Source organism: Pseudogymnoascus destructans (assembly GCF_001641265.1).
Source record: "Pseudogymnoascus destructans isolate 20631-21 unplaced genomic scaffold scaffold_15, whole genome shotgun sequence".
Taxonomy (NCBI): Eukaryota; Fungi; Ascomycota; class Leotiomycetes; order Thelebolales; family Thelebolaceae; genus Pseudogymnoascus; species Pseudogymnoascus destructans.
Genome location: NW_020167534.1, coordinates 372774 through 393682, shown reverse-complemented (window position 1 = coordinate 393682; position 20909 = coordinate 372774). Strand labels below are relative to the sequence as shown.

General features: G+C 48.8%; 11 protein-coding genes across 11 annotated transcripts; 7 read left to right on the top strand and 4 right to left on the bottom strand.

The window, feature by feature from the left end:
* The first annotated feature begins 1212 nt into the window (after positions 1-1212).
* HNT1 (hit protein 1) lies at positions 1213-2028 on the top strand. Its single transcript, XM_024468278.1, has 6 exons — positions 1213-1332; positions 1384-1466; positions 1515-1583; positions 1631-1723; positions 1772-1786; positions 1840-2028. Exons 1-6 carry the CDS (start codon positions 1299-1301, stop codon positions 1945-1947), a joined length of 402 nt encoding a protein of 133 aa, XP_024322567.1. The 5' UTR covers positions 1213-1298; the 3' UTR covers positions 1948-2028.
* VC83_04648 (uncharacterized protein) lies at positions 2014-4652 on the bottom strand. Its single transcript, XM_024468277.1, has 5 exons — positions 4542-4652; positions 2977-4445; positions 2888-2929; positions 2738-2837; positions 2014-2686 (listed from the first exon to the last, which is right to left on the bottom strand). The coding sequence occupies exons 2-5, from the start codon at positions 4234-4236 to the stop codon at positions 2151-2153; spliced, it is 1938 nt and encodes a 645-aa protein (XP_024322568.1). The 5' UTR covers positions 4237-4445; positions 4542-4652; the 3' UTR covers positions 2014-2150.
* Positions 4653-6242, top strand: DAM1 (DASH complex subunit). The gene is made up of 4 exons (XM_024468276.1): positions 4653-5095; positions 5143-5194; positions 5244-5304; positions 5359-6242. The coding sequence occupies exons 1-4, from the start codon at positions 4766-4768 to the stop codon at positions 5564-5566; spliced, it is 651 nt and encodes a 216-aa protein (XP_024322797.1). The 5' UTR covers positions 4653-4765; the 3' UTR covers positions 5567-6242.
* BUD20 (Bud site selection protein 20) lies at positions 5744-6269 on the bottom strand (the record flags this gene model as incomplete). The annotated part of the gene is made up of 3 exons (XM_024468275.1): positions 5744-5876; positions 5929-6108; positions 6220-6269. The coding sequence occupies 3 exons, from the start codon at positions 6267-6269 to the stop codon at positions 5744-5746; spliced, it is 363 nt and encodes a 120-aa protein (XP_024322798.1).
* Positions 6270-6980: 711 nt separating this feature from the next.
* ACO1 (Aconitate hydratase mitochondrial) lies at positions 6981-9972 on the top strand. The gene is made up of 3 exons (XM_024468274.1): positions 6981-8038; positions 8092-9527; positions 9581-9972. The coding sequence occupies exons 1-3, from the start codon at positions 7288-7290 to the stop codon at positions 9758-9760; spliced, it is 2367 nt and encodes a 788-aa protein (XP_024322773.1). The 5' UTR covers positions 6981-7287; the 3' UTR covers positions 9761-9972.
* A 225-nt stretch (positions 9973-10197) lies between these two features.
* RBD2 (Putative rhomboid protease) lies at positions 10198-11919 on the top strand. The gene is made up of 5 exons (XM_024468273.1): positions 10198-10564; positions 10641-10778; positions 10830-10911; positions 10964-11151; positions 11199-11919. The coding sequence occupies exons 1-5, from the start codon at positions 10375-10377 to the stop codon at positions 11408-11410; spliced, it is 810 nt and encodes a 269-aa protein (XP_024322774.1). The 5' UTR covers positions 10198-10374; the 3' UTR covers positions 11411-11919.
* GAA1 (Glycosyl phosphatidyl inositol protein transamidase complex subunit) lies at positions 11920-14126 on the top strand. Its single transcript, XM_024468272.1, has 5 exons — positions 11920-12035; positions 12088-12337; positions 12391-12629; positions 12680-13518; positions 13569-14126. The coding sequence occupies exons 1-5, from the start codon at positions 12023-12025 to the stop codon at positions 14049-14051; spliced, it is 1824 nt and encodes a 607-aa protein (XP_024322775.1). The 5' UTR covers positions 11920-12022; the 3' UTR covers positions 14052-14126.
* On the bottom strand, positions 14110-15671 carry RPN9 (26S proteasome regulatory subunit). The gene is made up of 3 exons (XM_024468271.1): positions 15211-15671; positions 14922-15157; positions 14110-14866 (listed from the first exon to the last, which is right to left on the bottom strand). The coding sequence occupies exons 1-3, from the start codon at positions 15476-15478 to the stop codon at positions 14228-14230; spliced, it is 1143 nt and encodes a 380-aa protein (XP_024322776.1). The 5' UTR covers positions 15479-15671; the 3' UTR covers positions 14110-14227.
* Positions 15672-15721: 50 nt separating this feature from the next.
* NUO40 (NADH-ubiquinone oxidoreductase 40 kDa subunit) lies at positions 15722-17432 on the top strand. The gene is made up of 9 exons (XM_024468270.1): positions 15722-15918; positions 15971-15984; positions 16041-16103; positions 16164-16258; positions 16313-16404; positions 16462-16603; positions 16652-16810; positions 16867-17202; positions 17252-17432. Exons 1-9 carry the CDS (start codon positions 15773-15775, stop codon positions 17348-17350), a joined length of 1146 nt encoding a protein of 381 aa, XP_024322777.1. The 5' UTR covers positions 15722-15772; the 3' UTR covers positions 17351-17432.
* Positions 17433-17588: 156 nt separating this feature from the next.
* On the top strand, positions 17589-19076 carry VC83_04640 (uncharacterized protein). The gene is made up of 6 exons (XM_024468269.1): positions 17589-17829; positions 17882-18038; positions 18095-18211; positions 18280-18400; positions 18449-18520; positions 18572-19076. Exons 1-6 carry the CDS (start codon positions 17795-17797, stop codon positions 18811-18813), a joined length of 744 nt encoding a protein of 247 aa, XP_024322778.1. The 5' UTR covers positions 17589-17794; the 3' UTR covers positions 18814-19076.
* VC83_04639 (uncharacterized protein) lies at positions 18936-20833 on the bottom strand (the record flags this gene model as incomplete). The annotated part of the gene is made up of 7 exons (XM_024468268.1): positions 18936-19037; positions 19088-19122; positions 19172-19364; positions 19424-20241; positions 20297-20407; positions 20456-20692; positions 20746-20833. 7 exons carry the CDS (start codon positions 20831-20833, stop codon positions 18936-18938), a joined length of 1584 nt encoding a protein of 527 aa, XP_024322860.1.
* Positions 20834-20909: the final 76 nt, after the last annotated feature.

Genomic DNA, 20909 nt, shown 5'->3' with positions numbered 1-20909 from the left:
GACTGCATTCTACAGTTCTCACGCGATAAGTCGATACTTGATTAGGCGATATTCACGCTAACTCGATATTTTTTATAGGATTCTTTATTTTCCCACCAAAACTACGATACACTCGATATCGAACTGATTTGACCAGATATCGTCTTATACCGATATTACATAGGCCAAGATGCCTCGAAATCAGCTGTTTACAATGACGATTGAGCAGCGTCGCGCACTCTGAAACTGGTATGCTCACCAGTCACCAAAGCCTTCGCAAAAAGCCTCTATCGACTGGTTCTTTAGAACCTTCGGCCATCGCATTCGACAGTCGATTCCAGGCCCTTGATCAAGGCATTATTGCCTCCCTTAAAGCTCATTATCGTCGACAATGGCTTGCGTTCATGCTAAACGCCTTCGACAACAATGAAGATCCTCTTAAAACTATTAACTTACACCTTGCCCTTCGCTGGATCATCCGATCGTGGTATCACGATGTCTCAAATACGACTATCTACAACTGCTTCCGCAAAAGCACAATCATCAAAAACCTGATCCAACTTCCTCTTGAGCACATTCCGCCTCTTACTGACCTTTACAACCAAGTACAACAGCACGGCCGAATTCACGATGCGATGGACCTTTCAAACTTTCTAAACCCAGCGGAGGAGACAATACAAGAGGGTATGCAAGATAGCGAGGGGGATATAGTACTATAAGAGGTCATTGAAACAATATATCCAGCCTCCTAATGAAGGTCAAGATGATGACGATGGGGAGGAGCTTAGACTGCCGGTGGTTCATTCTACGCAGGCAGTTCTACAAGCCCTCCAAGTTCTGAGTGAATTTACGGAAACTGGGAATAGTGGCATAAGGGAGCCGGCAGTTACGCTCCGTTCTTTAGAGCGTATAGAAAGGGAATTAGTGGTCAAAAGGGCAAATGAGGGCATTCAGGGCACATTGGACGTTTGGCTTATGTAATGGTTTGATTACTCGATATTCAGTATATCTCGATATTATCTAGAGGAATTATTATATCGACTTATCGCGTGAGAACTGTAGTACTTAAGGAAGTTGTTCTATCATGGATTCACGGAATTTGGACGCGGTCCCTATACTCGAGTAGTGGTTGTGCCACGTGCACGGGCCCCTTGGTGAACCCCCGCACAAACATGACGCTGTGTCAGCGGCGGGGTTCCCGATGCAGGCGCCAGCAACAGCTCCGTCCGTTCCCTTGTTCTCTGAGCTTATATAAAACTAGGACAACTCTCAAGGAGCATCAGATTACTTCTCAAGTTCACCAACCCAGAAAGAAAAATATGTCAGCCTGTATTTTCTGCAAGATCATCAAGGGTATTTTATCATATGATTCTTCGCGAAGATGCTAGAGCTAACTATCTGTAGGGGACATCCCTTCCTTGAAGCTGTTTGAGAGTGACAAGGTCTTTGCCTTCCTCGACATCAATCCGCTCAGCCGCGGCCATGCTGTACACCCCGCAACGCCCCCCGTAATAGCTTCTATTAACTGTGTATAGCTCGTGATTCCCAAGTTTCACGGCGCGAAGCTCACGGATATCCCGGACGACCAGCTCTCTGAGCTCTTGGTAGGCCGAAACACAGAGGGATTGAGTCCAGTTGCTGACCCGTACAGCCCGTTGTGAAGAAGATTGTCAACGCTACCGGCGCCGAGAACTACAATGTTCTGCAGAACAACGGAAGAATTGCTCACCAGGAAGTTGATCATGTAAGATAGATCCGGTTACAAGTATGAGCTATGCTAACGAATATATAGGTTCATTTCCACATGGTACGCGGGATGTCACTCCACTCCAGCCGCATTACTGACGAAGATTTATATAGATCCCGAAGCCAAACGTTAAGGAAGGGCTTTCGGTGGGATGGCCCCAGCAGAAGACCAACATGGACAAGCTCAAGGAGCTCCTGGCGGAAGTTCAAGCGAAGATGTAGAAATGGTAACTACAGTGCGCATACAGGTAGAGAGGAAATCACAATACGTATACAAACGAATACAAGCTCAAGTAAATCCCAGACTATGTATTGCTATAGTTTATGTGCGCTTCCTTGTATGCTACTAATCTCGGCTTCATGAATCGGCGCTAGGGCCCGTATGGGTGCCCTTGAATATGGTTCTAATATATCCGGCAATATGTTCAATCAATATCGTCGGATGATGTTTCCTTGGGCGCCGCAGCTGGAGGGGCAGCTGCCACCTCCTTGGTCTCAGCAACAGCGGTCCCCGGAACCGCGGTCTCCTTCGCGGCAGTTGGGTAGAATTCGATTTTGCCCTCCGGCTGAATCAATCCAGCACGATCGTAAAATGACCGAGCACGGATATACGGGTCGAGCTTCCAGTAGTTGTTCTCCAGGGAAATTCTCAAGTCCTCGCGCTTTTTCCTTGCTTCCTCGCTAGCTTTGTTCTCGATCCATGCGATTGTTGCTTTCTCGAATTCCACAACGATGGCGTCCCTCTCGAACTGGATCTTATTCTTCGTTTCCAGGTCCTTCATCAAGTCGTTCTCTCCAATGACGGGTTCAATGTATTTCATTTCCCAGTCTTCGTCGCCTCCAATCTCCTTGAGGATTCGTGATTTCGGAATGAAAGCTTCCATATCGGCAGTGCTATTCGTAAAGTTTACCTTACTGGCCACAACGGGGTCCAGGAGGCCCTTAATAATCTTCCAGATTCCTATGTAGCGAGTCAGTAGGCTGACTTATTATGAAAATAAAGGTTGGGTACCTTGGAATACCCATGGAGCCTTGTGAATTAATATAACTCCTAAGCTTTCTGGGTAATTGGCTTCGAAACAGTTGATCATAAACTTGACTGGAGCATAATCCTATAAACGAAGTTAGTGCATCCAATTGCTTACTGGCGTGGAGCACTCACCATATTCGCCAATGAGAAACCACTCATGTCGAAAACGAGACACTGTATAATATTAGTTAATACAATCTGCATTGGAATGTAGAACTTACAGCAGTTTCAGCAGGCGGTTGAACCACGAATCGGGCAATTTCAATCACATAGATGGTATATCTCTCCAGACCCTCTTCCAGCTGATCGCCTGCGTGGTGCAGACGTGCTCTAATAAAGCACATAGGCCTGTCCAAATTGTCCACTCCATGCAAAAAGCTTTTACCCGCTCTAATTTGCGTCAGGAAATCTGTAGCTCGCCTCTTCTTGACTGGGTCATCACTCGTTGAATCTATCAGCATTGCCTCTTCTCCGTTAACCAGAATATCTTCGTCAACCTGCATCTCCACGGATCGCCAGTGGAAGGTTGAGATCATCATAACCAGGGCCTTTTCTACATCCCATTTCCTTGCACGTAGAAACCTGAGTAGAAGCATATCCGGATGGTCGTGTTTCAACATGCTCCAGAAAGAACGCTTAATAACTTCTGGTGGTGCGTTCTCTAGAGCATGCTGGAACTTTAATGCCAGACCATACTTGTCGTCGCCACTGACAGCCGGTGTATCCTCCGACTCGGTCTTCTTTCCAAACCAGCCACGCTTCTTCTTCTTCCCCTGTTCAGATGCTGGCGCCGACTGCCTTGATAACACCGGTACAATAGTACCATTGACACCAGTGCTCAGGGCCCTCGCCTGCTCCTTGTCCAAAACCCCGAATACCTGCAGCGTTGCAATCCATAATTGCTGTAGCTTTTCCTCCTGTTCCGCTGACAAGTTGCCTATATGCCCGGGTTGGCTAGTTTCTCCCATATCGGCGGAGTTTGTGGAACCTGAGTTGTCGCGTGCTTCAGACTGCTGGAACTGGTCGCCCGATTCGATGTCGAGTTTACCGCTGTGTTTCGGACGGGCAGTAAAGAAGTACACTGAACCACTGATAGCAGCTAACAATATAGCAGCTGTCCAAGTCCCGACCGCGCTTTGAATTGGTCTGCGTGCGTATATACCAGTAGGTGGATAATGGCTGAAGTACTTCGGTTTATCGTTTCGAGGAGAATGAGAAAAGGCTCTTGTAAGGGTCAAGGGCAGCTTCTGCTGTTTCAACTGTGAGAAGATCGGTATGAGGGGTAATTCGTTTTCACGTGTCCGCCAGGAGCTCAATTGTCTCTTGGATGAGAGAGTTGCGACACCCCGGAATGTTGGGATTGTGGGCGTGTAATCGCAAGGAACGACTTGGCGATGGTGGCGCAGTTTTCGAACAGAATCACGAGATGATTTCCAATCGAGTACCCTTGCGTGTACAAGAATGTCCGATATAGCTGGCATAGGGGACGGTGCGAACTTTGTTCAGGGCCTCCCGTCAGAAGTTCTGTTGCACAGGTCTGGAAACTGCGTGGGGAACTTGGAGGGACGTTGTAACTGCCCCAAATGCGGGCCAAATTGCCCAATGCCAATAATGTCCGACGTAGGCAGTATGGCCGCACGAGGGCATGACTTGTGCAATAAAATAACGAATGTGAGGTATTATAATAATTCTTGAAACTAGTCAGTGTATAAGGCTTCTATAGGTAGCATGTTTCTCTCGATTTCATGATTCCCATCTTAGAGCCTGATGACGCCTGGTGGACTACCCTGTTGTGTCGATCTGGTGGGGACGTTTATCTGGAGGAGGTTAGCCGCGGTATCGCGCGATGGCGTTTTGTTTTTGGTCTTGTTTTATTTGGTCTTGTTCCAGAACAAACAAAACGGCAACTATAAACAGACCGCAAGTGCATAGAATCAGCGACACCACGTCACCGAATTTCCAAATCCCCAAACGAGCGTAATATAAGTCCCGAGCGCAGCAGCGATAAAGATGCCGGCGTCAAAAAGCCCGCTCGATAGCAGCATCAAGCGCTCCAGCTCAGGAACACGTCGTCCCACCTCGCGCCCAACGACCCCTCTTCGCCCCTCCTCGAAATCCTCTTTCCGCGAATCCGGCAGGTCGAGTGTTGGCGGCAATTCCGATGCGCCACTAGAGGTATTCGAGCCCGCATTTGCGGAGTTGTCGGATTCAATGGCGGATTTGGAAGCGAATTTTATGCATCTACAGTTGATGCACGAGAGTCTGTCACGATTTAGCGAAAGCTTTGCGAGTTTCCTTTACGGGCTGAATATGAATGCGTTCTGTGTGGATTTCCCAGAGGTAAGGAATGGAGGGGTAGTGGCTTATCTACGTTGCTGACTTAATAGGCCCCCGTGGCGGATTCATTTCGTCGAGCTCGCCAACAAGCGGAACAACTGAGTAAGAAGAATCACTGCGCTTTACGAAGACTTCCATTAATAGCATACAGACCGATCGACCAACTCAGAAAGATTTCAGGGCGGCGATTTTGACGGAGAAACAACTTTCATGTATGATCTAAACTACTGTTCAAAGATTCAACAACTAACGACGTGGATAATTAGGACTACCGACACATCGTTTGTCGACAACCCTCCAACATCATCGAAAGCGACCCCAAAATACACCCCTCCTGTTCCAGCCTCAAGGATAGCTGGCGCGCCTGGTCGTGGTGGAGCATCATCAACCGGGAGGGGTGGCGTTCCCAGAGGCGGGTACCGGGGTGCTCGTGGCAGTGGTTTGGCAAGGGCTCGAGGAAGTAGCCTTAAGTAGGACTATCAAGATACCAGAAATACCCCAGAGACAATATTTCCGATAAAGGCATACTTTTATCCAGAGCAGCGCTATATGTGGGGCCCGCTCGACTTTTCAACGGGAAATGCTGGCGTCGAGTTTGTTATCGCAATGGGAAGGCGGCTTCCGGGTACGAAACATGGCGGGGTCGGTTCTTCATGTTGCCATCTCAACGTCGATAGTCTGTGCCTTATTCACATTCGATCGTAGCGGTCCATTGTCTGTTCGCAACCCAACTGCAGCTTCCGCTTCCTTTTGGGAGTATGGCTCGTCTTTTAGCGCCTTGACTCTGTTATGGATTGTCAGCAAACTGTCAGTTGATGCTGTATTGTCTGCCATACCTTCTCCTGTGGTTCTTGCCCTTCAAATGCGTCCTCTGGCTGTTCTCTCCCTCAAACCATTTCGCACATTCGACGCAGTAGAACTCTCCCAGGCCTGGCAAATCCTCGGTCGCTTTTGTTGCTTGGTATTGTGAAAGATGCTTGGACGACAGCATGTCAGACTTGATTTGGTCGAGATCTCTATTAGAACATGGTGGTTAGCATACCTTCAAATATAGATACTCCACTGTATATCACAGTGCACCACAAGTAAAATAGTCCATGTATTGGAGGGATGGGCAAGTCATATACCTCGTGTGCCTCCTCGTCTTTGTCCTGGTCTTCTTGTTCTCGACACCCATGATTGCTGCCTTGTCTGATGAGGTTCTGCGGGGGTTGCACGGTGCGCGTGTGGTGTTGGTGATCGTAATGATTTGCTGACTTGGTCTCCAGACGCAAAAAAAATCCGTTATACTCGAACAAGGTTGGAGATATATTCTGGGCTAACCCGATTAGGCGGCTCACCACGTCTCCAGACCAAACTGCATTTTTCGTGCCCCACCTTTGCCGGAACCCACTTCAAGCCGAGGGATGAAAATATGCCCCGCGAGTGAGCAAAGCAGCACCGGGACCGAAGGGAATGGCTGTGCATGCGCAGGGTAAAAGCTTGAGACATTCTGGAATTATCGGGCACGCCGGATAGAGTGGGAGTACAGAGTACAGTAAGTAACGTACGTACAGTACAGACTATGTTGTCTCCAGCTCGTCGTCGCATGCCCGCCCCACAATAATTGAAAAGCGTTTTCACATGATTATTCCTCTGGGCAGCAATATTTCTCTCTCTGGTTCTACTTGTGTGGAGTCAAAACATTGGAGGGTATTTTATCAGACGTATGCTGTATGCAGCATCCAGCATGCATCAATTGATCAATTGGAACCTGCACCCGGCATACTCGGGACCGCCTTTTATTTTCCCTTCGAGCCAAAACTAGCTATGATGTCGTTAGATCTGCGCGCTGGTAAAGTCAGAGTGGTCTCCAGACCCAAATCAACAAACGTCATTTGCTCCCACGTTTCACGAGAAGCAGTTCGAGCTGACTAATCCATTTATGCCATGTACACTCCGTAGGACCTGTCCGTCCATCCAATACACGGCTGTGTAGATTGTACCCGTCATGGAGGAAAAGCTAATAGCCCTCCTCTCATTGGTCATCCCTCCCCACCCTCGCACTGTAAAACCCACATCATCAACAGCAACGGCTGGGCTTCGGCGAAAGTCGTAGTAGCCGAGCTTCCTACGTGATAAGGCTTCTCCTGCTCTCCACCCTCATTTTCTTCCTTTCTCCATCAAACACACTCTCTACTCCAGACAACCTCACAATGCTGGCGTCGAGACAACTTCTTGGTGCCGCCCAACGCCGGGCGGTCATCCAGCATGGCCTGCGCCGCACAATGGCAACTGCCAGCGATGCGAGCCTTGACCAGAAGGTCACCCAGAACATCCACGAGAAGAACAACTTCATCAACTACAAGAAGATGTCTGAGAACCTAGCCATTGTCCGCGGACGATTGAACAGGCCTCTCACCTACGCCGAGAAGATCCTCTACTCTCATTTGGATGATCCTCACGGACAGGAAATCGAGCGTGGCTCCTCGTACTTGAGGCTGCGCCCGGATCGTGTTGCTTGCCAGGATGCCACTGCTCAGATGGCCATCCTCCAATTCATGTCCGCGGGCATGCCCTCTGTTGCCAACCCTACCACCGTCCACTGCGACCATCTTATTGAGGCCCAAATTGGCGGCGACAAGGATCTGGCTCGTGCCGTCAGCATCAACAAGGAGGTCTACGACTTCCTTGCCACCGCTTGCGCCAAGTACAACATTGGTTTCTGGAAGCCAGGATCCGGTATCATTCACCAAATTCTCCTCGAGAACTACGCTTTCCCCGGTGGTCTTCTCATCGGTACCGACTCCCACACACCCAATGCCGGTGGTTTGGGTATGTGCGCCATCGGTGTCGGCGGTGCTGACGCCGTTGATGTCATGGCCAACCTTCCTTGGGAGCTGAAGGCCCCTAAGGTCATTGGTGTTAAGCTTACTGGTCAAATGTCTGGATGGACCTCGCCAAAGGGTTAGTTTGTACGAATTCTTTGTTTGAACAATTACTAATATACGTGGCTACAGACATTATTCTCAAGGTTGCCGGAATTCTGACCGTCAAGGGTGGAACTGGTGCCATTGTCGAATACCATGGCTCCGGTGTTAACGGTATCTCGTGTACCGGTATGGCCACCATCTGTAACATGGGTGCCGAGATTGGTGCCACCACCTCTCTGTTCCCCTTCAACGACCGCATGTACGATTACCTTTCCGTCACCAAGCGCAAGGATATCGGAGACTTCTCCCGTGCTTACGCAAAGGAGCTGAGGGAGGATGAGGGTGCCGAGTACGATCAGCTCATCGAGATCAACCTGTCTGAGCTTGAGCCCCACGTCAACGGCCCATTCACCCCCGATTTGGCTACCCCCATCTCCAAGTTCAGCGAGGCTGTCAAGGCCAACGGCTGGCCCGAGGAGCTTAAGGTTGGTCTGATCGGTTCTTGCACCAACTCTTCCTACGAGGATATGTCTCGCGCGGCCTCGATCGCTCGCGACGCTCTCGACCACGGCATCAAGGCCAAGGCTCTGTTCACCGTCACCCCCGGTTCCGAACAGATCCGCGCCACCATCGAGCGTGATGGACAGCTTGCCACTTTGGAGGAGTTCGGCGGCATGGTTCTTGCCAACGCCTGCGGACCCTGCATTGGCCAGTGGGACCGCAAGGACGTCAAGAAGGGTGAGGCTAACTCCATCATCTCATCCTACAACCGTAACTTCACTGGACGTAACGATGCCAACCCCGCTACCCACGCCTTCGTCACTTCCCCCGATCTCGTCGTCGCCATGACCATCGCCGGAAGCCTTCACTTCAACCCTCTCACCGACAAGCTTGTTGGCAAGGATGGCAAGGAGTTCCTCCTCAAACCTCCCTCCGGCAACGGTCTTCCAGAGAGCGGAAGCTTCGACCCAGGACAGAACACCTACCAGGCACCACCGGCTGAGCGTAGCGGCGTCAGCGTTGCCGTCTCGCCAACCAGCGACCGTCTCCAGCTCCTCGAGCCTTTCAAGGCCTGGAACGGAAAGGATGCTGAGAACCTCCCAATTCTTATCAAGTGCGACGGCAAGACCACCACTGACCACATCTCCATGGCTGGTCCTTGGCTCAAGTACCGTGGACATCTCGACAACATCTCCAACAACATGCTTATCGGTGCCATCAACTCTGCCAACGGCGAGGCCAACAAGGTCCAAAACTACACCACCGGTGAGTGGGATGCTGTCCCAGCTACCGCCAGAGACTACAAGTCGAAGAACATCCCTTGGGTTGTTATCGGTGACTGGAACTACGGAGAGGGCTCTTCTCGGGAACACGCTGCTCTTGAGCCTAGACACCTGGGTGGACTCGCTATTATCACTAGGTCGTTCGCCCGTATCCACGAGACCAACTTGAAGAAGCAGGGTATGCTTCCTCTTACCTTCGCTAACCCAGAGGATTACAACAAGATCGAGCCAGAGGACAAGGTCAGTTACAGTCAGATATCATTGGAATATAAATTGCTAACCGTTCATCTTAGGTTGATCTTCTGTGCACTGAGCTCGAGGTTGGCAAGCCCCTCACCATGAGGGTCCACCCCAAGGACGGCAAGACCTTCGAGGTCAAGCTTGCCCACACTTACAACACTCCTCAAGTCGAGTGGTTTAAGAACGGTAGCGCTTTGAACACCATGGCCAAGGCCAACGCCGCCAAGGCATAGATCAAAAGATTGTAGATGGGTGTTTGAGCGTTGTTGGTATCAGTGTAGTTGTTCATGTTGAATGCGTTTTCTTAGTCCATACCTCCGTGTTAGAGACTTCATGTCTTCGTCTCAATATTCCATTGAGTGCACGACCACCAGCATCAACTAGTTATTTCCTCAATGTATAATGTTCGAATAACGGGATTCCAACTGATATAGTTGCTGGGAGCGGAAGAATATGCTGTGATATTTTGTGATATACGTAGGATTAGTATACTTGTGCTGCACTGCTAACTTTTTTGGTACCATTGGTATGTAACATACTATGGTAACATTTCCCCTTATTCCTCGGCTTGTTCTCCGTGGTCGAGTTCCTGACTCTGTTCCGTAATCAAGCGAGGCTGACCAGTGATTATCGAATTAGCGGGTGTTGTGTTACTGGGAAACGTACAAAACTTTTGAGGACAACTCCATCGTAGATCATTAAACCAACACTCCAATGCAGCGATAGATTGACGCAATGTATCGACGGGCTCAGCGGAACTGATCTTCACTACTCTTATAAGGCAGTGAAAGCCCCAATCCGGCTGACTTGGCGCACTTCCGCCTCCTCCGATCCTCGAACCGCAGCCATGGCCTCCCTGGCATCGATGATTCCGCAGCTCAACCTGGGCCGGACACGCTCATATGTGTTCCGCCTGCCCCTGTTTACGCGCCTGATTATAGTTCTCATTGTCGGCTTCTGGGTTGTCAGCATCCAGTCGGTCTGGGATGTACGGGCTTGGGGTTCCTTGATACCACAGGAGACGGGTGTGGCTACATGTACGGACTCCTTTTGCTGCGCCGCCCTTTATGTTCCCCTTTCTGGCGTGCGCGCCGCTGACATGCGACATTATAGTATACAGGACGAATACGTTTCCTCTCATACATGCCGGCCTCTTCCATGCCTTACTGAACGTTATTGCGCTCGTTCCGCTGTTGGAACGATTTGAGACAGAGCATGGGACCCTGACGTCCCTCCTATTGTTTTTTGGACGTGAGTTACCAGAGATCCGGCCGGAACGACCACAACTAACGACTATTATAGCATTGTCAACTATTCCAGCCATTATATATGTTGTTTTAGAGCGAGGCGTGTTGCGAGGAAATACTGCAGTCCTTGGCGCAAGGTATGCTCGCAAGTTCTTGTGTTTCTCCGTGCCATACTAATACAAGTTACAGTTTATGGGTATTTCTACTCCTCGGGATGGAGGCGATCAAGACATACCGGACGAACCCCCATTTTAAAGTAGGGACCGTCAATGTACCGACATGGACAACTCCTTTGGTGCTCGCCGTTTTCATCAGCGTCCTGGTTAAACACACGAGCTTCCTTGGCCATCTTTGTGGCCTCGCAGTGGGGTATCTTTGTACGTATCACTCCTCTCATATCCAGAGCTCTGCTAATAGTACAAAGTCGGTCTTGGATACTTGAAGTTCCTCGCCCCGCCCGAGAAGATCCTCCGATGGGTTGAGGGGAAGATGAACCTCCTTGGGCGCCTGCCACACTATGTTTCTGTTGATCAGAAGACATACGGGAGATTCGGCGTCCTTCCGGTCTCCACACCTGACCCAGAATCTGGAATCCAGATGAGCTACTTGGGGAGCACGCAGCGATTAGGTCCTTAGGCATCGGTTCCCTTGTTTTTCAGAGGGTAAATCGGTTGTATGATATGATTGTGTGGGTGTATATAATGGGGGAGGTGTCGGGGCAGTTTTGTCCCAAAGGGCGATATAAAACGTATGGCAAGTATAATAATAAAGATATTTATTCGCTTTTTCTTGTGCTTAATTCCTTATTATCCAACTTCTCGGTGCTCGTGCCGCCTAGAAGTCTGAAGAGGGGCTGTATATAACAATGGCCTCCTGTAAAGCCCCGTAGCCACGTAGTATGATAACCGAAGCTAAAATGACCAACAGACGCTGTCTACATGTAAAGTTTTATGGGTCTTCACATTATATATTTCACTGCACAATCCCTACCTATGGAGACTTTCGGTGACGCGAGAAGTATCAACTGTTGGAAGCTATTCGGTGACGGGGGATCGAACAATCGTCGGTGGCTTGCGGGATAACCGAAGCTAAAATGACCAACAGACGCTGTCTACGTACATGTAAAGTTTTATGGGTCTTCACAAGGCGATCGCTTCCATGCCGCGACGTGTACCTAATCGCTGTACCTGAGCCTTGCGAACACGAGTGTGCTAACCACCACACGCTCAATGAGCCTTCGAGCCCGATATGGCTCTGATATGTAAGTCCTCTTTCCTATGACAGCGGCTGTGCGCAATTCTGACCTTCAACAGCTCCAGGTGCACTGTTGCGCGGCGACGGGCGACTTCTTAAGCTACCACCATACCTCTCCTTCTTTTGTATCCTGGTGGGTGTCACCTGGCTGCTTCTCCTGCCATTGAACGACTACTCGCGCAATACATACATATCCGAAAATGCGCTCCTGCCTGGACAGGTCCATACCTATTTCTCGGGCAGCGACCAGAATATTTTCCGGGGTTACAAGCAAGAGGTGGATGCTCTGACTGAATCAAGCAACATAGAGTATGGCTCGAGGTCCTTCTGGCAGCGTTCACAGCTAAATTTGATATAATTAGGATCAATGATAAGCTGGAAGGTTTCTTTCAAGCTGCAGGACTGAAAACTGCACGCCAACGCTTCGAGTATACGTCAGCTGGGAACCGACACCATGGAGAGAACCTATATGCCATACTACATGCCCCCCGAGGAGATGCTACAGAGGCTATTGTCCTTGTCGGAGCTTGGAGAAATATGGAAGGGGAGCTCAATCGAAGCGGAGTTGCTCTCGTGCTGACTCTCGCAAGATACTTCAAGAGTATGACACTGCTCCCAAGCGCAAATGACAACCGGCTTACAAGTTAATAGGATGGTCTTTATGGTCAAAAGACATTATATTCCTAGTCACCCCAGACAGTCGAGCAGGTCCTCAAGCATGGGTGGATGCCTATCATGACGCACATTTGTCCCCGGGCATTGATTCTTTGCCGCTGAAGGGTGGTGCTCTGCAAGGTGCCCTTGCCGTCGACTACCCTTTCGACCACCGCTTTGAATCCTTGCATATCGTATACGACGGCGTCAACGGTCAACTCCCTAACCTTGATCTCTTCAATACCATCACGAACATTGCGACTGGCCAAATGGGAATAGGGATTTCCCTCCAACAGATGTGGTCACACACTGACGACTACCAAGATCGTCTACAGACGATGTTAAGGGGCATGCTGCGGCAAGGACTAGGACACGCATCAGGGGCTCATAGCTGCTTTATACCTTATCACGTCGATGCGGTGACATTGCAGCCATTTGGCGACGGCTGGCAGGATGAGATGGCCATGGGTAGAGTGATTGAAAGCACTTTCCGTAGCTTGAACAATCTTTTGGAGCACCTACACCAAAGCTTCTTCTTTTACTTGCTTATGCAGCATAAAAGATTTGTCAGTATCGGCACCTATTTGCCGAGTGCCATGCTTGTGGCGGTAAATTTCACTATTATGGCGATCTCACTTTGGGTGCAGAGTGGCCGGAGGAATAAAAGCTCCCCAGAGAAAGCTGATACTGGAAAATCGAAGGTGGGAAAAGGCATCGCCCCCTACCAAGAATCGAATGCGAAGGAACGGCATCTCTTTATCCCAATGGTGGTCGTTGGAATTGCCCAGTTTCTTGGGGTGATCCCTATGTATCTATTCAACCACAGCACCGAAGCAGTAAGTCCTTCCCAGCCTGCCATTACAGACTCATACTTACAAGCTGGCAGATGCTCCCGTATGTTTTCGGGGCCGTTTCAGCCTTCAACGTCGCCTTGCCCGTGGTATTTTCAGGGATAATCACAAATTATTTCAAGCCAACACACCAACAATACCAGCTTATGAAGTCATTCTCTCTGCTACTTCTGGGGATGTTCCTATCATCTCTAGCTACGCTTAACTTCTCGCTCGCCCTTTTGGTCGGCCTGTTTGCTTCGCCATTGACGTACGTGCAGCCTCTCGCCAAGAGGCCTTTGGTGGCAGTCGCGGTCGAAATTTTCGTCAATCTCTTAGCACCCACTATGGTCTTCTTCATTGCCAGCTCATATTGGCAACTCTCGATCAAAGAAATTCTGACAGAGGCTGCGTTTGGCTGGGACGTGTGGGGTATGACCACCCAATTTGTTGTGTGGTTCGTGTGGTGGCCAGCATGGATAGTCGGAGCAGTTATAGTTCTCGGGAAGCCGAGAGATGTATTAACGCACTATGTATAAATCTCAATAACCTTTGTACGATGAAATGAAGAAGATAGTTCAAAGCAACCAAAGCATATTATCATTCCTGCCTCGGTCTAACTCCTTGTTGGGACGCAAATGCCTATTATGGCTGCAACTGCTATTGTACAACCGTTGCCAAGCTCCCAGACGCCCAGCATGTCTTCCTTGCCATTCTAAGCCGCCCAGACATCCTGCCCTTTGGATTCAATCCAGTTCCCAAGTTCATTAACGCTTGTATCCCACTCCTGAAGTCGCAACCTCATGCCCTTGATCTGCTTCATATCCAGAACCTTTGGCTGCACCCAGTTGATACGTGCAACTTCGTCAACCTGGTCTATGCTACCCCTCAGCAGCCCCAAGCTCAAAGCCTTCATGATTAGGTGCTCGATCTCATCAGGTCGAACCTTCGTCTCCTCAGCGATCGTGTGGAACGACATGGCACGGTCATGTGGAGGCCTGCGGAATACGGCCTCAGTCAGAGCAGAAAGATAAATCTTCTGCCTCAACCCCTTCTTGTGCGACGACAGTAACTTGTTCTCGGAAATGTGACCAGCCAAGACGTCATACGCAGCCAAATCTCCTCTGTTGAAGGCAAACAGCAGCTTGACCAACCAAGCGTCCTCGTCTACCAGGGAATCCAGAATAGGATGCAGAAGTAGTTCTCCAAAGTTGTATATGGAGGTTGAGATAAGGGCAGCAATGCTCAGGTCGTATGCGCGGTTCCGCCTTTCCGCAGGTGTGAGATCAGCCAGGTCGATACATGCAAGGTATAATAGGGCGTTTCGATAGTATGATGCGAAATCTAGTTTTGCCTGATTCATGTGTTAGCTGGTATGCCTGGTGCGCCGTGAACTTGACTGGGCTTACTTGGTAGTAATCGGCGTTAACGCGGTAGAAAGCTGCGTGGACGATGGTTTCAACAGAGTCGAAGTGGTCTAGAATCTTCTCTGCGTTATCGAGATCTGCTCTAGATCCGGTAAGATCTTGCAGTTCAAGTTTAACCGTTGCAACAGCAACGATGGCGTAGACGTATGCATCCTGGGATTTTGAGTCGTTGACCTTCGCTGCAACAGAATTTAGGAAAGACAGGCGCTCTTGGCTATCTGGTAGTTTTATAATCAGTAAATGAAGGATACGGCAAACCCAAAAACATTACCTCTGCACTGAGTGGCGGCGTTGAGTGCCAGGGTAACAAGTCTGAGCTGGTTGATCTTATCGGCGAAAGTGTGGATGAATGTCTTATAAAAGGCAAGCCTTTGAGGTCCGCTCTCCGGGCTGTTGAAAAACTCAACCAGAGCATCTGTCAACTGATGCCATAGCTTCCTCTCCCAGTAATCTTCGAAGGAGATGAAGAGATGTTGAAGTTCCGCTGGGGCCGCGTCTCGTTGCTCACCCAGAAAATCAGGAATCGTGTCGATATTCATGGCGCTGCCGCAACGATGTACACCTGTGTTGATTATGAGGTTGATGTGTCAAGATGAATCGTTTTGGACTTCGGATGCTTGTTTTTTATTCTTGACGGAGATGTTTCGTTGACGTTTGTTTGGCTTGAGCAGCAATAACCCAAGCTATACCTTGGAGCTTCGCTTGGGGTAGGCGGCAACGCAGACGCAGACGCCGACGCCGACGCGAGAAGCGAATCAAGCGCTAGTACTCCAGACTGCCATCACTCAACCAGCCAATTCCAACAACACCTGAACCCTGACTTCTCCGCTACAATGAAGTCCTGCAGTCCGTCCAGTACGGCTGCTCTTCGGGCTGCAGCTCGGCCGAAAAGATACATCAGTCCAATTGCGTCCCGGAATGTCTCTGACATCTCAATCACCAGGACCGGAAAGCCCATCGTCAAGGTCCAGGGTGGAAGGTATATACAGCCATGCGCCCTCAGGTTGATCAATACTGACTTACATTGCTAGATCCTCCCTTGGAGGTATACTCCCCTAGCTTTCCAGTGCCAATTGGCTTCCGACTAACATCAATGTGCAGGCCACACTGCGACTGTATTTGGCGCCACCGGTTTCCTTGGACGATACATTGTGAACAGACTTGGTGCGTCGCCAGCAGATAAACTTACCACTGGTCTCTAATCACTAACGAATTCACATACAGCAAGGCAAGGATGCACGGTTATTATCCCATACCGGGAGGAAATGGCGAAGCGTCACCTGAAGGTTACTGGTGACTTGGGCCGCGTAATTTTTATGGTACATGATCAAATACTTTGGAACTTGGACTTGCCGCTAATTCAATGATTGCAGGAGTACGACCTCCGAAACACAGAGTCCCTTGAGGAGAGCGTCAGGCATTCCGATATTGTTTATAACTTGGTCGGCCGGTCATACCCAACGAAGTACGAAGCATCCCCAAGAGAATATAGGGTCATTGCACCATGCTAATTCATTTGTAGGAACTTTGATTTGGAGGACGTTCACGTCGAAGGTGCGGAGAGAATCGCAGATGCCGTTGCAAAATACGATGTTGACCGATTTGTTCATGTCTCGTCTTACAATGCAGATGCGAACTCCACATCTGAATTCTATAGAACCAAGGTCATTTTCTAACTTCACATACCCTAGATTACGTTAACAAAAGTCTAGGCCCGAGGAGAGTCCGTTGTCCGTTCTATCTTTCCCGAAACAACTATTGTCAGGCCGGCCCCAATGTTTGGATTCGAAGACCGTCTTCTCCACAAGCTTGCCGGTGTAACCAACCTTCTCACCTCAAATAACATGGAGGAGCGTTACAAGCCAGTTCACGTATGATTTACCCCATAGACTCGGATCCATATTTATAGAGACTGACTTGTACTTAGGTCATTGATGTAGGGCATGCTCTAGAGAGAATGTTGAATGACGACAGTACAGCTTCGCAGACCTATGAGCTATTTGGGCCAAAGGACTACTCAACTGCCGAAATTGCGGAATTGGTGGACAAAGAAATTCACAAGCACCGGAGGCATATCAACTTGCCCAAGTCCATACTGAAGCCAGCGGCGACAATCCTGAACAAAGCTCTTTGGTGGCCCGTTCTGTCTGGTGACGAGATAGAAAGGGAATTCATCAATCAGCACATCGACCCTACAGCAAAGACATTCAAGGATCTGGATATTGAGCCGGCTGATCTCGCGAACTTAACCTTCCACTACCTAGTACGTCTCTTGTCCCTTGAACCAATGTAATTGTCTAACGATCAAATAGCAATCGTACCGCAGTGCTGCCTTCTACGATCTTCCGCCTTCCACAGAGCGTGAGAAGCGTGAGGAGAAAAAGTACTTGCACGTTCTTGACGATCAGTAGAGGGCATTTGGCCTGATCATTGCCATCGTATGTAGACTTGAGATTTGTATATAGAATTGGTCGTGTTTAATCAATTGGGATCACTTCTGACGTGAAATGTGCACTTTCTTCTCGTTTTATAATGGCGTGGGAAGCCATATGGTGAGGCGACAGATTTTCCCGCCCCCGTCGTCTGTGTATCAATTTGGTTTACCAAGCGATTTAGTGTCGGCTATCCTCCCGTGGTCACACTTTTGCACCGACGTTGAAATCAACAATTAGTATATAAATTTTCAAACCCTATTTTTGAATTGCACCCACAGGCCAAGTAATTGACTTGAAAAAACGGGCTTCGACAAAGTAGCTCTTTCAATCCATTGCGGCAATTCCATGGCGAATTGGCCAAACAAATCGCTGATTCTATTTCGGATACACTAAAAGGGCGCCACAGAGGGGACATTCAAGATGAGCGAAATTCATGATGATGATAACGACATTCCGTTAGTATAACCTGCGTACTAACTGGGGTTTTGTAAACTGACAGCAATGAAGGGTGTTGTCGGGATCCGCCCTTGAGGCGCTGAAGGAGTTTTACGCAGATCGTGATGCAAAGGAGAAGGAGCTTGAAAACTTGAAGGCGAAGAAAAACACAGGGGACATCCTATCAATGGACACCTTCGCAGAGAATTGGAATGATTCTCAATTTTGGGTTTGCTCGCCTCCAAGCCTTCCCACAATCGTGCATTCATGACTAATGATTGGAAGTATTCGCAAGAAACTGCTGATATCTTTGCCCGGGAGCTCCTCGCCAAGTGTGATAACAAATCAAGAATTGCTGTCATCTCGGCTCCAAGTGCCTTTGTTCAGTTGAAAAATATCATTGTTAGTATCACTGTGGCTGTGGATGCACTCAGTGCATCATCTGTCTTGTTGGCATCTAACACGTGCAGGCCTCGACATCGATGTCAGCCGACAAAATTCCGGAAATATTCCTTCTTGAATTTGATGAACGCTTTAGCATCTTCCCCGAGTTCGTCTTCTACGACTATAAATTTCCTCTTAAACTTCCACGTGAGTGAATTGATTATCCTCGCCCCAAACCGGTCTAACCGACCACAGCATCAATAAAAGGAACCATACACCATATCATTTGCGATCCTCCATTTCTCAGTGAAGATTGCCAAACCAAGGGTAATTAGGACTGCCCCTATCCGTATGAGATGGATGCTAATTCTGATGAAGCTGCCTTGACGGCTCGGTGGCTCTCTAAGCCTTCGGGGGCTTCCCAAAGCCAGCCCACTTCAGATCCAGCATCACGAGTGATAGTTTGTACTGGGGAGCGCATGAAGTCCCTAGTTAATAAACTATACGGCCCGCTAGGAATTCATACAACAACATTCGAACCTGTGCACGCAAAGGGGTTGAGCAATGAATTTTATTGCTATGCGAATTTCGAGTGTGATAACTGGAAGTGGAAAGATTGAATTGTCTATCCACAGCTATAGTACACCTTAATTAGAGTCCGACTTTCACGGAATATCCGTTAGTCAACTTATGATAAACTCCTGGCAAATATAACCTTCCTTGCGCCTGTTTCCGAGACTACCTACGCCAGAGACCGAATAATATAGAATAAAAGAAAGGCCTCGGCTCCCAAAACGTGAGACTCTGATGCCATAGTGACTTTATGATCATCAAACTTGAACCACTGTTCAAAATTAGTAATGGTATCGGTCATCTAAATGCTTGCACACGTACTTGATTTCCCACTCTTGAATATGAAATGTAATGGCCTGAGCGTGTTAATTTCCTGATCAAATCTCATTTGTTCTCGCAGCTCACCAGAATTCAGCTTCCCGACATGCACTACAACGCTGAGAAGATCATATGTACAGGACCTTGCCAATTCGAAGTTTTCGCTAGTATCCTGAGTTCTCGCTCGATTCGTGTATGGGAGCATATTGAGCTGCAGCGGGAATTGCACTTTCAAGTGTATCTTCGCGCTTGTGCGAAGGCTTTTATGATGTTCGAACCGCTTTGTGTTACTCCGTTAACTCGGAATACAATGTTTTTCTGACGGTTAACATGACTTACCTTGAACTGAATGCAGAGCACGTTTGGTAAATTCTTGATGCTTAATTGCTTCCTTGCTTCTTGTGGGCTATCACAACTGCGGCACGAGTATTCGCACCGTTCGGGTTGCATGTACTCCACATCAAGACAGCGTTGAAGTGTCAATGGCTGAGACCATTCATGGCTACTCTCCCCGTTGTTGTTACCTTGTCTTTTTGCTATACTGTCAATGGCTAGACTGAGATCCAAGAATGGCTCCACAGAAGTTGTCACTACGCCACAGTTCTGGCATGTCAAGGTGCTCTGGAATTTACCGTAGAATGTCTGGTGAACGATACAATCGCAGTTACTAGTTAAGTGTGAGACGTTAGATGCATTCGCCCCTGTGGGAGAAGCATGTCGCTCCTGCCGATTTGTTCTATGAAGTTCTTCTGCAAGGAACTGAAAGTACTCATGAGCATCGTGCTCATCATACCCGGCGAGCTCCGAAAACGCTGCTTGTTGGCAAAGCCACGAATCGGACAGCATCTTGGAAGCAACATAGCTAGCTGTAGTCTCCTCGGAGTAAAAGGCTTGAAAAAGCTCGTCCATGCCACAGCTCAGGCAGTTGTCTTGCGTACATTGTCCAACTTGATGTCCATCCCGTAGGTAGAAGTTTCTAAGGAGAGGGTTATGCACAAAACTTTGCAGAATAACGCTCATAAAGCAAGTGCTTCCCATATTAAAAATGCCACGAAGCCCGGCGGCACGGCATGGCGCGGCAGTCGTATTTATAGACATATATGCGGTGTCATCTTTCGCCGGGTCTGTGAAAGGCTCGTCTCGTTTTCGTTTTCGACCTGCGCTGAATCAATACGGCCACGTCTTGACTAGGGGTATGTATGTGCAAGTTACTTGAAAAGGAGCCAGTTCCAATTTTACGGAGTCTCAATTCCTCCAAAGTAGGGTCCCAGACGAAATCGTCACACATCTGGCAAAAAAGGCCGCCGCTTCTCGAGTCCACATCTGGGCGGTGTTAGCAATTGATTAGCCCTCGTCGAATAAGAGTCCCACAAAACATATGGGCTTTGAGTTTCCCATGCTTTAGGCGGTCTTTGGCGGTGGTTGTGGTCGGGCATTGAAGGCAGAGGTAGTTCGGAATGAGAGATGTGACGGGGCGTTTGTCCACAGATTTCGAGGTTTGTGGTATTATAGGGGTATTGTCAAAGATGACCCGAAGTAGCATCTTATAGTGCTGTATAGTATTCGTTGTTACATCTTGGCTCTTTGTGAGAAGTCGTTGAATGTGTTCTGAATCGAGGTTAGTATATGGACCTGTACAGTTTCCAGATCCGTGAACCTACCACAGCCGTAAATGGGAATCCCGGGATTCGGATCTTTTGTTTTGTTAGGTTTGGGTGATGCAGGTGTAATAGGTCGGGATCCTGCCATCGACAAGGAAGAGCAGCTACTTCATGGGATTTGGCAACAACGGTCCGTCTTGTGCGACTAAACTGATAATTAAGAA